Source organism: Vicia villosa, linkage group LG4 (assembly GCF_029867415.1).
Source record: "Vicia villosa cultivar HV-30 ecotype Madison, WI linkage group LG4, Vvil1.0, whole genome shotgun sequence".
Lineage (NCBI taxonomy): Eukaryota > Viridiplantae > Streptophyta > Magnoliopsida > Fabales > Fabaceae > Vicia > Vicia villosa.
Window position 1 is genome coordinate 196,184,607 of NC_081183.1, and position 16,542 is coordinate 196,201,148.

At 31.3% G+C, this 16,542-nt stretch overlaps 1 protein-coding gene across 1 annotated transcript; it reads right to left on the reverse strand.

Annotated features, from left to right (window-relative positions):
* Positions 1 to 3,001: 3,001 nt before the first annotated feature.
* On the reverse strand, positions 3,002 to 4,260 carry LOC131594213 (uncharacterized). Its single transcript, XM_058866300.1, has 4 exons — positions 3,883 to 4,260; positions 3,695 to 3,757; positions 3,530 to 3,604; positions 3,002 to 3,424 (listed from the first exon to the last, which is right to left on the reverse strand). The coding sequence occupies exons 1-4, from the start codon at positions 4,192 to 4,194 to the stop codon at positions 3,122 to 3,124; spliced, it is 753 nt and encodes a 250-aa protein (XP_058722283.1). The 5' UTR covers positions 4,195 to 4,260; the 3' UTR covers positions 3,002 to 3,121.
* Positions 4,261 to 16,542: the final 12,282 nt, after the last annotated feature.

Below are 16,542 nucleotides of genomic sequence, written 5' to 3' on the forward strand. Positions count from 1 at the left end.
CTAATGGCGAAGAAGAAGATATAAACCCAGAAAAAATGAATTTCGTTTTGCAGAAGAAGAAAATTGGTTCTTCGAATCCCTGTGTTCTTCGAATTTGCTGAAGGGATTTTCGTATGAGTAGAAATAAGAGATTTCGTGGATCCATAAGCGATTTAGTGAGAGAAGAAAGGAGCGGTTTCATGAGATTCTGAAGGGTTTTTCAAGGATTCAGTGAGAAGAAATCTAGGGTTTTTCGTGAGAGAAGAGGAACGATAGTAGGAGAATAGAAACAGTGATCAGAAACTATTTTTTTAATTTCAATTTTAATCCACCTAAGGTAGCGCTCTTTTAGAAAGCGCTTTCTAATGATAATCTAAGGCAGCACTTTTGAGAAGCGCTGGCTAATATGGGCCTTTACCAGCGCTTTTAAGATTTTTTTTTTAAATCATTTGACTTTAGACAGCGCTTCTGAGAAGCGCTGCCTAATGTGGACCTTTACCAACGCTTATCTAAAGCGCTTTCTAAAGCAACCTTTTAGCAAGCGTTGTCTAAGGTGAGCCTTTTAGCAACGCTTTTGTATAAAAGCGTCGTCTAAGGTGAGTTGTCTAAAGGCTTTTTTGGCGTAGTGATTTAACCCTCTGTTATCTAATTCTCATATTGTATAGGCTTCCACCTCTGTTGGGGGTAAAAGGGGTGGTATTATTTTACTTTAGTCACATTATGTAAACATCACTATTCTCAATTCTAATAATAACATGATTATTGCTATTATTATTATTATGTTAATATTCGTAATTTCTGTAGATTAACTTGTATTTATGGTTTCCTTGAGTATTCTAGGAAACATGTTACTTGTTATATGATTGTTAACCTTGGTGTTTCAGATGCTTTTGATGATTGGATCATATGTGGTGATTTTAACATTTTTGCTAAAAATAATGAAAAACAAGGAGGTTTATCTATAAATTTTGGTACTGCATATATGTTTTTCAACACTATAAACCAATGTAACCTCACAGATATTGGATATAAGTGCCCTAATAACAGGTGGGAGAAGTGTATATCCAAGCTAGGTTGGTCAAATTTCTGGTCTCCCACCATTGGCTGAAGCAGTATCATGAGCATTGTAATAATCATTTCCTAAGATTTAGTTCTAACCATAATTATACCCTCCTTGTTTACAATGTGAACTAGATCTGGCACCCTAAGGCTACCTATGGGAAACAACTTCTCAAATTTGAGAAACATTTGTCAAAAGATGCTAGCAGTAAAGATATTGTGGAAAACATTTGACATAGTACAACTGGTTCTCAAAGTCAGAAGCTTCTTAGCACTCTGGAGGCTCTTCATAAAAGGGGTAAAGACAAGTACGATAATCTTTCTACTAATGTTAAACAGACTCAGATCACTCTAGATTTGGCTAGAAGGAACTTTGGAGATCATTCCAATTACAAGTTCTTAACTATTTTAAAGAGTGTTAAGTATAATATTTTGGAGGAAAGAAATGAATAAAAAGGAAAGATAAAGATTAAAAACTAAATCATACAAATGCATAAAATAATTGTTTGATTAATTGTGTGCCCTAAAAATGATTACAATTCTAGTATATACAAACAAATACTAAACTTACTAACCAAAACAACGTGGCTTATATAAATCAACATTGATTTGTTATTAATGTGGACGATACACGTGTTGTCCCGCTACTACGGCTATGCAACGCCCTAAATTTTAGAGGGTGTCATTTAAATTTTGTCTTAGTTTTTTAAATTTGTTGGGTCATGACTGACCTCAGTAGAATTAAGAAAATTTTAAATTTTAAATTTTTTTATTTAGATTAACGTTTTTTTATTTTTAGATTAGTACAAAAGAAAATAAAATAACATTAATACTAAAACAATTTCCTTTCAATTTTTTTATTAAAATTCACATTTCCTTACAACTAAAAAGAGAAACACTAACTAATTTCCTTTCAAACAAATTTTATTAAAATAATTATTTCTAAAATGTATATGTATAGTAAAATAATTTCCTTTTAAACAAATTTTTATTAAAACGATTATTTCTAAGAAATATTGCGTACAAAACTTAACTTGATTGATTATTTTATTCATTTTAAGAATTGCATAAATGATAATTATTGGAGTTTATTACTTGCAAACATCTTATAAATAATAATTCAGAAGAGAATTTCCACTAAACATAGACAATGATAAATGGAGTCTTGACCGTGAATGATGCAAGATGCTAAATCCATTAAAATTTAAACCATATAATCAATTAGTTGAGTCATTTACAAAAAAATAAATAAAAATAAGACAATTTATATGCAAAGTTTATGAGAAAGAGAGAATTACACATGGGTGAGGGATATGCTAGAAGAAAACATGGTAATCCTCTAATTTTAAATTAAGAAAAAATTTAAATTAGAAAAATTTCTAATTTTAAACTATAATTACAGTCTCTAAACAAACAAAAAAATTGACCTTAGTAGAATTAAGAAAAAAATTAAATTTTAAAATTTTCTATTTAAATTAATATATTATTTATTTTTAGATTAGTACAAAAGCAAATACCATATACACTAAAACAATTTCCTTCCAATTTTTTTTATTAAAATGCATATTTCCTTACAACTAAAAAGATATACACTTCTTAGATATGAGGAGAATCGAAAACTATTCTTGGATTATATGTGATGTTCAATTTAAAATTCAAAATGTATTTTTGAATTTTCAATAAACTTGTTAGATATGGAGAGTGGGAAAATAACTTTAAAATATTAAGAAGCTTTATATATAACATTTTGAGGGAGAGTCGCATTTATTCATTACATTAGATTAACATTGATTTGAATTAGATGCGGATCTATAATCGACATTCGATGTTGTTTACTTATAATTTTATCAGTGCATAATTTGACAAAAATAATACCAAATAAATCATGCCATGAATCATTCTTCACAAAACTCAGAATCTGAAAACATTAATATTATAAAGATATTATTTCCAAAATTATTTCGTGGACTAATCATCCCTTAAACTTGAACAAACTCAACAAAGTTTTTTTAATTACATCCATCACAAAAAGAATCAATATACCCCCCAGTATACAAACAAAATAAAGATCAAGATTCATCTGTCAGTTTTTTCTTGTAGTTTCATCCAACGGTTGAAAAGCAACCCCCTCGATAAAATCTTCCGACGGTAAATTCAGATCTGGAATATCTATTGGGCCTCTGTTACGGCCCAATCCAACAGAAGAAGAAGGCCCATCAGAAGGCCCGTGATGTTGGTTTTCCTGCTTCTTCTGTTCTTCATTTTCAGCCGTTGATTTTGTTGAATTGTTGACTAAACCAATGGCCTGATCATTCTTCCCAATTTCCAAATTGGGGCTTTTCAGTTTACTGTTGAGGTCACTGGTAGTTCTAGCACCACATAGTAGCTGTAAAAAAATGGCAATTTTTATAAATCAGAACAAAATAATAAAAAATTTAAATTAAAAAATTATGATGAAAAAAAAAAAACAGATCAGTTATATTATTTATACCTGTTGCTTCCTCAGTTTCAACTTCAAATTAAAACTCTTCAGCTGATCATAGTGATTCTTCACAATCTCAATCTCCTGTATAAATTTCTCAGATTAATTAATTAAAATATGAATCCATGAAAAATCGAGAAAAAAAATAAAAACGAAAAATAAAAATGAACTCACCTGACGGATGGAAGCTTGGGTGTTAGTCAAATCTTGAATAGTTTTAAGCGATGCTTCTTTTTCCTTTAAACAGAAAATAAATAAATAAATAAATTCAAAACCTAAAAAATCTGAAACCAAACCCAGAAAGAACGAAAAAAATTGTGAAAGAAAATGAATGAATCAAGAAAGGAAAAAAATGAGAATACCTTTTTGAGAGAAATTTTCTTCTTGGAACGTTTGAGCTTATCATCAGATTCAGTTGCTGGATACGAAAGAGGCGTTGTAGGACTGGTAGCTTTAGCTCGACGGAGAATGGCGACGATGTCAACGGCGGCGGTGGGATTAGCTCGACGGTAGCGCTTGTTCGGAAGAGACGAAGGTTTGGATCTCTTTCTTTTGCATCTCCAACTGAATGGGACGCTACTGAACAAAGAGATACGGTATAAATCACGAAGGGTTTCTGCGACTTGTTTTTCGGTTTCGGACCAATTGGATGAGGGAATTTTGATTGTTGTCATGAGTGTGAAAGAGTGATGTTGTAATAATTAGTGTAAAGTGTGAGAGTGAGAGTGAAGAGGATCAGAGTGAAGTTATTTATATGCGTGGCCTCTCGCTTTAAATCAACCCAAGAAACTCGTAAATACATATTCCTTGCCTCTTCATACGTGTCACTCTCATTCTTTTAGGGTTTTTTTATTTTTTATTTATATTTAATATTTATATTTACATAAATATAACATGGTATTACTTGAAGCAAAAGAATTTAATATTTAATATTATATTTATTTTTACATTAAAGAGGATAAACACGGTTACTATTGAGACAATGAGTTAACTTATTACGATTGAGGCGGTGACAGTAGTCTTGAGTATGTTTAGATTGTACTTTGGTAAAATATTTTTAAGTTGAAATTTATAAAATCTTATTTTCAAGTTATAATGTGGTATAGTAGATTAAATAGTGTCTGTGATTTGAATGAATACAAAATTTTAAAGAATAAGGAGTATGAATAAATTATAAATGACTTTATAGCAAAAGAAAAAAATATATATATTGTGAGGGAATGTTTAAGGATTTATAAGTGGATGATGATATAGAGTAAGATACTACTACTGCATAATTAGGTTGTTAGATACATAATTAATTATTTGGCTATTATTTAATTATAGTTTAGGTTAGATTTTGTTCGATTTTAAGTATAATTGATCAAGTCATACATAGACTGTGAATCAGAAAAATAATTCGTTGGTGCTTTATGATTTTAGATATAGATGATAACTCTCACTCTCTTGTTGTCAATCTTGGAGCGTTGATTTTTTTGTTACTGATAGCAACTATCTGAACTCATTAACAAATGTTATCAAAGTTTTGGTTCAGGTGAGAAAATGAAAATGAATCATTTTATAGAATGTGAGAGATTCAAATTTAAGATGTTTGTTAAATTTAGTGTGAGTAGTTAATAAGTAGTCGTTCAAATATGATTAGTTAACGTACAACAATGTTAAAGTAATACATAATTAGAAATAATAGAAACTTGAATAGACAGATAAATTACGCGCTGATAATTAATATAAAAGTAATACATAATTAGAAATAATAGAAACTTGAATAGACAGATAAATTACACGCTGATAATTAATATAATGCGACAAAATATATATTTAAAGTAAATAGTGAGCAAACCGTTCTAAAGAAAACGAGCGGAGTTTGGGAGAAGTCGATTATTTATAGAAATAAGAGTTACTTCCACAAATTATATTTTATTTTATGTAATCGATTACGTGTTGAATCAGAAAAATGTTGTTTATGTATAAAAATTATGACTCGTTAATGCTTCATGATTTGGATAGAGACGATAACTATCATTTTTTTGTTGTCAATTTTGGAGAATTGACTTTTTTTTTGCTGTTAGCGCTCATCTACTCATTAACCCATTGATATTAAAGTCTTGGTTCAGGTGAGAAAGCGAAAATGAATCAATTTATAGAATCTGAGAGATTCAAATTTAAGATGTTTGTTATATTGGGTGTGGGTAGTTAATAATTAGTCGATCAAATATGATTATTCAACGTACAAAATGTTAAAGTAATACACAATTAGAAATAATAGAAACGTGAATAGACAGATGAATTACGTGCCGATAATTAATTAATGCAATAAAAAATACATTTAAAGTAAATAGTCACGCAAACATTTTTAAAGAAAACGAGCGGAGTATGAGAGAAGTTGATTATTTATAGAAATATGAATTATTTACACTATTATACTTTATTGTGTGTAATCGATTACGTGTTGCAATACCTTATTATCTCAGTACTAAACTAACTTTGTTAAATAATTTTATAACTTAATTTAGTACTTAGGATATTTTTATGTGGAATTAAGTTAGGTTTTAGTTGTATAAGCATTCTGCAATGTTTTAAAAACTGGATTCGGGATAAGAATGGCAAGACAATTGATTCAACTGATTGAATCAGATAATAAATAAGCAAACAAACATAGAACTAAATATTAAATAATCGATCGTTAGTTGGTTCGGTGGTGATTGGCGTTGAACTTGGTAGGGAGGATCACGGTTCGATCCCCTGTAACTGCGATCGGGATGGGGCTGGAACCATTTGATGCCAAAACTGACCCCCGAACCGGACTATACCAGTGGTGATAAACTAAAAAAATATGAAATAAAAAATATCAAGTTATAATAAATTTAAAATGTAAACCATTTATTTCTAAGGATAGTAAATAGTCCACTTAGTTGTCACCTATAAATTTAATCATTTAAAATATAAACCATTCTAAGGATAATAAATAGTCCACTTAGTTGTCACCTTGAAGGTATCAAATTTGTTATAGGTCTATCAAACATTTAATAAGATCGACTCAACTCAAAGAGTCTAATCTTGAACTTTCCCTGCTCAAGACTGAAAATCGATAGACCTAACTATGGAATCGCTCGCATGGCCAATCACCACGCCCATCCTAGTCATTGGATTCAATCAAACGGCCTTACGCATTCCATGCAGTACTCACATTGGGCAGTTTTGTTATTGCCTATATATAAGCGTGATTTTTCGCTATACCAAGTTACAATTCATTCTATACTTGCAATATACATCTATCTGACTTTAATGACATGGGCATTGGAGTTAAGTACACCTCATATTTATATACCAGAGACTTTCTAAACTCTACCAAAAAGACTCCACATTTATTACAATATGCTCCCATTGATTATAATGTGCACCCATCGTTTGATGCACTCGCCCACTTATGAAAACATGAGGAACAACCTATCTTTATCATGTAATAGTATATGACAAAAGTTAAAGAATGAAGCCACATTTTCTAGGATCATAGGGGAAAGAGCGACTCCACTTCCCACATTTTTAGAGCATAATGCAGTAACCATTCTTCTGTGTCCTACAATCCAGACCCAAGGGATTCTCATAAATACCGCAACCACTGAGTTGAGAAGGGAGATTCAATATCACTTAGCAGTCACCTAGATACATAACTTTTCACCACCCCTGCGTGAGCTTGCTCTAACACCACAACATCCCTAAAACTCTCAGACTTACCTACATAAGTAGGTTTTCACTCATTGCATTTTTAGCAAGTATACAATTGGCACACATTGTGGGACCTGGTAAAAATAACTAGGGCCATATTCATCATCATTCACCACTAATTTTTGTCATATTCCCCAAGAGGATGGCAAAATGAAATTCAAATATTGTTATCAACACCATTGCTAGAGGTTTCATTGATGGGGGAGACTCCAGTTCTTCCACTAAAAATGTACTAGGCAGGTTTTGATGGTAAGTGTCATATTCGCCGAACTTAAAGTAAACTCAAAGAAGGAGCTAGAGTCCAAAATCACCTTTTTTTAGAAAAGACGTCACCGTCATTCTCCCTTACACAATGATCTCATGGTTATTATGGTACAATATGATGATTAGGGTGTGAAGCACATGCTAATTGACTCTAGAAGCTCAGAAATGACATGTTTTAGAGTGTCTTTGAGGGGCTTTAGATTGACTTAGATGACATCTAAACATTCCAAGGTTCTCTAGTTGGTATATTAGGTAATCAAGTATAGGTGAAAGACCGCATAACACTCTAAACGATGTTCGGTTTAGAAGCAAGCGCAAAGAAAATCAAGGTGAATTATCTTGTAGTAGACTTATTGTCCCTATACATTGCCATCTTAAAGTGACATGCCCTTAACTTATTAGGGGTGGTCTTGTACACCCTTAATTTAAAGAATGAAGTACCCCCTACTTGGTGGGAGAGTTGTGGTGGTTAAGGAGGGTGGTGACAAAATTACTAACAAATGTACTAGTGTTGTTATAAAAGTAATAAAAATAAATCCTTCTCCACAAGGATTGCAACATAGAACAAGGTACGTTGTGCGATGAGATTAAAAATAGTAAACATGGGGTTTTTTTAGATTGTTTTGGTCGAAAGCTCAAGAGAGAAGTATTTATAACAATGATGAAAAGGGTGATCATGTCTTATTGTCTGAATCTCCTATTTCTACTTGATTGATGAAATGATGTTAACAAACATGCAATGATTACATAGTTACATGACATATTAACTCTTCTATTACACCCAATCCCTTGGCGTTTATCTCACCAGCCTAAGGGTTAATTCCTCGACCCCTCGGGTAAATTATATTGTTAAACTAGGAAACACAACACGTTAATATCTAAGTCACAATTCCTAATCATACTATCCTTAGTAAAATAGCGAACTCAATAGTTAAAGTATGTCAGATAAATAGCCCTAGGGTTAGTAGTCACTACTTACCAAAATCAATTTGAATTCTATAACAAACAAAAAGCAATGAGCACAAACAATAAATAAATAAATAAATAATAACAAAGAGTCCAAACAATTACATTAACATCGTCTGATCACATGTACCAATTAAGTAAAATCATGTTCAACATCAAATTTGGCCTAATTTAAGAGAAATCTAGCTACTCATGTTGAAACTAATATCAATACCATAAGTGTAGACTAGAAGAACATGAAGAATCCTGAAGAAATAGATCTCCAATGGCTTTAGTGGCTTTCAAAAGCTCCAAAATAGTACCAATATATCACTTTTATCTCTCTATAATCTAACCTCTTTTTTGTTCTCCGATTTTTCCTTTTAAAGCCCCAAAAGGTGTGTTAGGAAAGCGCCATACAGTCATGCTGTGAAATGACGACAAAATACGAGCGCTTTTTGGAGTAGCACGAACGTGTTTTTTCTAGTGGCTATATCTCCTTTTTATCTTTCTTTTGCAAAGTACATGTCTCAATCCGACTTACGAAACTCTAGATATGATCAAATTACTTGACAAACGTCATGATTTTAATTGTGTTGATCAAATTATGAAATATCGTGTATATATATACACACACACATGAAATATGATTCATATAGATAGTGATTTATTGTTTTGAGTATATGTGTCTATGTGTGTGTGAAATATTATTCTCTTGTGGTCAATCTTATAGCGTTGACTCATTTTTGTGGTTATCGCTCATCTGAACATCTTAACAAATGTTATTAGAGTCTTAGTTCGGTATTGAAATTCTAGTATATCAGACTTCAGATGTCCTTATGACATGTCGAGACATCTAATCAACATGCATAAGCAATGTATAAACATTCATAAACACTACTGAAAATTAAAAAACACACATAATTGTTTACCCGGTTCGGTGTACAATAACACCTACTCCAAGGGCTACTAAGCCAGGGATAAAGTTCACTATAATAGTATCAATTCGAAGAACTATGCAAACAACCTCTGGTTCCCACGTAAACAACCTCTGGTTTACAACCTTTTCACTTAATCACTATCTGAGTTAACTTTCTACTTAAGACTCATCTAGGTATGAAGCCCTCCTCAACTCCCCTTCAATCACAGTCAACGATTGGATACTTTTAAATAGTTAGACACACATCCATGACAATATCTAGCCAAGACTCTTAACTAACAACAATACTTAGAGTTTGCTTAAAAGCTTCCTCCAAGAACAATAACCATTCTATGCTTAAAAGCTTAAGGATAAACAATAGAGAATTACAACTTTAAACATCAGTTATACTCTCATATCAACATGATATTCAATAGGCTCACACATACCAACTCTCTTAAAGAGTGGCTTACAGACTCAACCCTAATAATATAAACTTTCACATCTCCGGCTGGTTGCTTTCATAGGTAACAAAGCTTCTATTTATAACCTTTTTCCCAACTGGATTTGGGTTTTAAATCACAATGTATCAGCTGCTACAAATCAGTAGAAACTTCTGCACAAAATAGATCTTTAATCATACCCTTCCTAATTTATCTTCATAATTAGAAAGTACATACTCTTCATGATTCTGACTTGAATCTTCCAGACCTTTAAAAGCCACGCCACATAGGATAGCATAATATTCCTAGAATATTCTGTCAAACCGATCCAACAACCCAGTCCAAACAGTCACAATGTCAAATGACTTATGTATAAGACATCTTATCTGACATGTTACTCCTGATGATGAAACATTTCTTCTCAACATGTTTATTCATAAATAGAACTTCTTGCTCAAATTGTTCTTCTCAACAAATTAACATATCATATTTAACATAGTGCTACTATATTTGTTTTACTATAATTAATATCAATCCTAAAAATAGAGAACTAACAAAGGTATGGCGGGGATAAAAAATGGATCAAGTTAGAGGACGTGAGAGACTCAAGATTAAGGTGGTTGTTAAATGCTAGTGTGAGTAGTTAATATGATTAGTCTATCAAATATGATTATTCAAGAGACAATAGTACAATAAATATACTAAATTAATATACAATTATAAATAATAGAAACGCGAATAGACAGATTCATTACACGTCGATAATTTATAATAATAATGCAATAAAATGCACATTTAAAGTAAATAGTGATGCAAACCGTTCTTAAGAAAGTCAACGGAGTTTATGAGAAGTCAATTATTTATAGAAATATGAGTTATTTACACTAATTGTATCTTACTCTGTGTAAATATTTATGTGTTGCAATACCTTGTTTTCTCAATATTAAAGTAATTTAGTTAAATAAGTTTACAATTCAATTTTAGTACTTCAAATATTTTTATGTGGAATAAAGTTAGATTTTGCTTGTCTATGTGCATGTAGCATGATGTAATGTTTTATAAATTGATTGAAGATAAAATTGGCCAGACAATGGATTTATTGTTTAACTGATTTAATCGATTGAATCGGATAATAAATAAATAAGTAAACAAATATAGAACGAAATATTAAATAAAAAATCCCAAAAGTTATTATAAACTTAATAATGTAAAATATAAACCATTTATTTCTACGGATAGTAAAGAGTCCACTTGATTTCATGTGTTGTTTTCTTTAATGCCAGTTTCGGTCTCAGTTCAGAAGATTGAAGAATGTGGGTTCAACCCAACTATCCACCAGGTTAAATTGGCTACTAATTAGTCCACTTAGTTGTCAACTTGAAGGTACAAACCCAAATCAAACTTGTTATAAGTCTATAAAAAATCTTATAATATTTACTCAACTAAAAGAGTTTAATTGTAGACCTAACTACGGGATCACTCGCCATAGCCATGCACCACACTAATCCCAATCGTTAGGTTCAATCCAACAACTTCCCACATTCTACGGAGCACTCGCAAGGAGAAGTTTTATCGTTATATATATATATATATATATATATATATATATATATATATATATATATATATATATATATATATATATATATATATGCGCGATTTTTCGCCACACTCGATTATATTTCATTCTATACATGCAACATACATCTCTCTGACCTCACTAACTAGGGCATTATAGTGTTAGCCTTGCAAGTATCTAGAGACTTTCACAACTATACATAAAAGACTTCATAATGATCTTCACTAGTACATCATTGATTTCCCACTCTACACTAGAAATATGGCGGCATATGTGTGAATCAGTTATTGGTTCTCATGAGATTCCACACCAAATTCCTTAAATCTTTTGCGTTGCACCGCAACAACTACTTTTGTTAACTAGTATAATCAATATATAGTCTATTGTTATTGATTTAACAGTATGATTAGGTGATTCCTTTGACAGCTAAATGAAGATTAATTCAAATTTAAATGGAGATTCAAATTGAAACAAACCATATCTTGTTGGCGATATTTAAGGAACAAATAATATCCAACAAAACCAACAATCTTCATAGTGGGAATTTTGACCTTCTTGTTTATGAAACTGTAGTTAAGCCTTATAACCTTCTACTTTCTAACATCCAATATCTTATCTTCCATATTAGAACCAATATTAAACATACGCACATATTTTGTCATATGTTCAATCTTTGAATTTAACCACATAACTTCCTCTTTCAGACATGTGATAGTTGAGGCAAGCTTATCCTTTTCCTTATGAAGTACACATATGGTTATCTTATGTTACTCGGCAGTCAAGCATGCTTCCTTCCACTTGGTATAAATAATTCTATATGTTCTAGCTAACTCTTCTTCAATCATGTCTTCATCTCTTAACTCACCTTCAGATTCATACTTCCTAATATATATATATATATCATAATTTGATTAGATGCATGTGTAAAATAATTTTACACTATCAATAATATATTTAGAGTATATCTGTTATTTTCTAATAATTATACACCCTAAAGTGTAATTGATTATACTTCTAAAATTCCAACTTATAATATATATGAGAAAAATGCAATGGAAAAAAAAACGAACATCATGAAGCAATCTTTTGTAGCAAATGATGTATTTCGTCATAATTCATTTGGAGGCTCATGTTAAATAATTTTTACTCAAATATTTTTTCATTGTAAAATTGAAGTGCATTTTGCTAATTACATCAAATTACAAAAAATGTGAGCTTTGTGATTTTATATGAGAAAGTAATATTGCATTATCTTCTTCAATAGTCCATTTTACACTGCAATGTGGATCTTATTTATAGGATATAAGGAAGATGGAAAATCACAACTATTAATAAGGAATAGGAAGATGACAAAGAAGAATAAATATGGATACCCACTTTTATCTTTATTCATAATATTCCCCCTTGGATGTTCATTGAGGATATGTCACGTTAAAACCTCACTAAAAAAACTCAATGGAAAAAAATTTAGTGAAGAAAAAAGAGAACAATATCCTTTTATTTCTCCCCCTTAGCTGAACGATCATTTCTTTGATGAAGACCAATATTTTGTACTAGTTGATTAACAATTATACTTGGGAGTGATTTTGCGGAAATGTCTGCAAGATTATCACATGAACATATTTGTTGGATGCTTTTATCATCATTCTTTTGAAGATCATGATTAAAAAAGAACTTTGGAGAAATGGGTTTTGTCTGATCTCCTTTAATATAATCATCTTTCAATTGATCGATGCATGTAATATTATCTTACTACATGGTTGTTGTATTTAATTTTTCAAAAGATAACCCACAAATGTTTTTTATGTGTTGAATTAAGGATCTCAATCAAACGAATTTTCGACTTGCCTCAAGTAATGCTAAAATTTATGCATGATTAGATGATGTTGTTGCAATGATTTATTTCACCGATCTCCATGAAATAGCTATACCACCATATGTAAACAAATAACCTGTTTGTGATCTACCATTATGAGGATCCGAGAAATAACTTCCATCTACATAACATGTTAATTTAAATTTGGGTACTTTGGTATAAAACAAACTCGTGCCTATTGTACCTCTAAGGTAACGAAATATATGCTTGACTCTGTTCCAATGTCATCATAAAGGTGAAGAATATTATCTTACTAATAGATTGAAAACAAATGATATATCGGGATGTGTATAATTAGCAAGGTACATTAGTGCTTCAATTGCACTAAGATATGATACTTCAATACCAAGGAATTCTTCATCTTTTTCTCGAGGTCTGAAAGGATCTTTCTTCACATCTAATGATCTAACAACCATTAGAGTAGACAACAAATAACATTTGTCCATATAAAAGCGTTTTCACATTTTTTCTATATAGCCTTCTTGATGTATTAATACTTCTTGGTCCAAATGCTCAATTTGTAAATCTATACATAATTTTCTTTTTTCTAGGTCCTTTATCTCAAACTCTTTCTTTAAACAATTTATAGCTTTTGAAATCTCTTCAGGAGTTCCAATAATATTTATGTCATCCACATACATAGCTATTATTTCAAATTCTTTTCCTAATCTTTTTATAAAAATACAAGGACTAATGAAGTTATTTGAATATCTCTCTCTAAGCAAATATTCATTGAGACGATTATACCACATGCGTCTAGATTGTTTCAACCCATATAGAGATTTGTTCATGGAGTAGCTTTCTCGAGATCAAAAATTATGTGCATCTGGTATATTGAACCTTTCATACCCCAAAATTTTCCAACTATATTGTAAGTTTTTTATTCACAAAACAGCTCAAATAGTCAATAGTCGACTAGTTTGACCTAAAAGTCAACTGTGGTCAAAGTACAGTCAAAATTCCTGATTTTTGGTCAACATCCTCATTTTGAAGTATCATTCATCATTTAATCAAGGATTGGTCATGATTCATCAAGAAAAGTTCAGAAATCAACAAAATCCAAAGTTTCTAAATTAGGGTTTTTGGACTAAAAGTCAACTGAACTTTGACCAGCAATAACTTTCACATGGAACATCAGAAATTTTCCATTCAAAGCTCATCTTGAAGGAAATTGAATTCTCTACAACTTTGTCTCTCACAAGCCAAGGCCAGAAATGCATCATTTGGGAGGTATGAGCCAAAACATTACAGGTCCTTCTAGAAGATCGCAAAAAGCTATTTTTTGTCAGGAACAATATCATCAAGATAAAATCTCCAAATGAAAAATATGTTCCAAAGTGGATTTTAGGAGACATCATGGACTTTCCAAAAAGTACAAGATCATCTCCATGTGATAAAAATTGAGGGAAATACGACTTGTACAATTTGGTCAATTTTCAAGAGATGCATGAAAGTCAACATGGGAAAAAGTTGCATTTTTTTACTCATGGGTCCATCATTAGGACTCTAAACCTGCCCATGACCTTTTATAGGGCTTCTAAATTCCTTCATATTTCCTCATGGTTTTATTTCTTATTTTACTAATTTATTTTTGATTTTTATTCATAAGAAATTCAAAGATAAATTAGATAAATTATGAAATAAATTCTCTAAAAATATATGGGCTTGGATTTAAGTGATATTGGCTGTCCAAAAGGTTGCAAACCGTGTGAAGTTTATTTCCAAGCAAAATCTAGACTAAAATGGCAAGTTGGTATATTGGTTCTAAATCAAATCTTCATGATTAAAATTACAAAGATTTGAACCATAATTCTTGACCTAATTTGATGCTCTATATATACACAAGAATTCTCAAGCCCAAGGGGAGAAGAATTCGTACAGAAAACCCTATTCAAAAGCAGAAAAAAAACGTGAGCAAAATGGGAGTGGTGGATCGAGTTGCATCCTAATTCAAATTAAATAAGGTGTTTTAATCAGTTTCTTGACGATCTCCGAGCGTAAAACAATCATCATCATCAACCGAACCACCTAGAAACGTAAAAACACACTCATATTGAACCACATAATTTTGAATTTCGATTTCATGCATACATGCTTTGTTAATGCGATTTGATTATATATTTGTGTTGGTGTCAATATTTCGAGGCTTTCTGGATAGTTTTATTGAAGTTTTGTTGCAGGATAATCGTTTCACCATTGTTAGGGTTTCTGTTTCTCAATTTGGGGAAACCTAATTAAAGACAAGATTGGCTCAAATTGATGATGCCATTGGATTCAGATGCTTATTTCCAATCGATTCATGTGTCTATTTGAAATTTATTTGATCTGTGTAATGAGATTGATGGTGGAAGGTGTCATACTCCAAAATTTGCCCAACATATTTATCTATATTTCAGTCCATCTGACTTTCAAATGCTCAAAGACACACAAGAAGGAAGCATGCAGTCTCTCTCCTAAACAACAACCTCTAAATTAGGGTTTTGGATTTAATCAAGGAATTTGAACTTCTGATACCTCAAGTGGATTCCATAATCTCTCATATGATTCAAAGTATCCTCATGCCAACTTTCAAGCACTGATTCACAAGATTGCTCAATCAACAGTTCAAATGGCCAATAATCGACTGGTTGACCTAAAAGTTAAATTATGGTCAAAGCACAGTCAAAACTCCTGATTTTTGGTCAACATCAACATTTTGATTTCACATTCATCATTTGATCAAGGGTTGATCATGATTCATCAAGAAAAGCTAAAAAATCATCAAAAGGAAAAAATTATAAATTAGGGTTTAAGGAGAAAAAGTCAACTCAACTTTGACTGGGCATAACTCTCTCATACTTTATCAAAAATGGTCCAAACACAACCTATTCTCAAGGAAATTTCATTATCTACAACTTTGATGTTGGGCCCAAAGTCAAGAAATGCACCATTTGAGAGATATGAGCCATTACATTACAGGTCATTCTAGGAGCTCGCAAAAAGCAGTTTTTTCTCAGAAGACATATCATCAAGATAAAATCTCCAAATGGAAAATATGTTCCAAAGTGGCTTTTAAAAGACATCTTGGTCTTTCCAAAAAGTATTAGAACATGTTTAAGAAAAATACAAAACCCTAATTGACTAGTCTTTGACTTTCAAGCAAATGGGCCTAAGATTTGAACTTTAAACATGACCATAAGCCCAATAAGGACCTCTAATGCCATCCTCATATTTTTGTTCTTTTTATTCTTATGTATTTAGATTTTATTCAAATAAAAGCTAAATAAATTA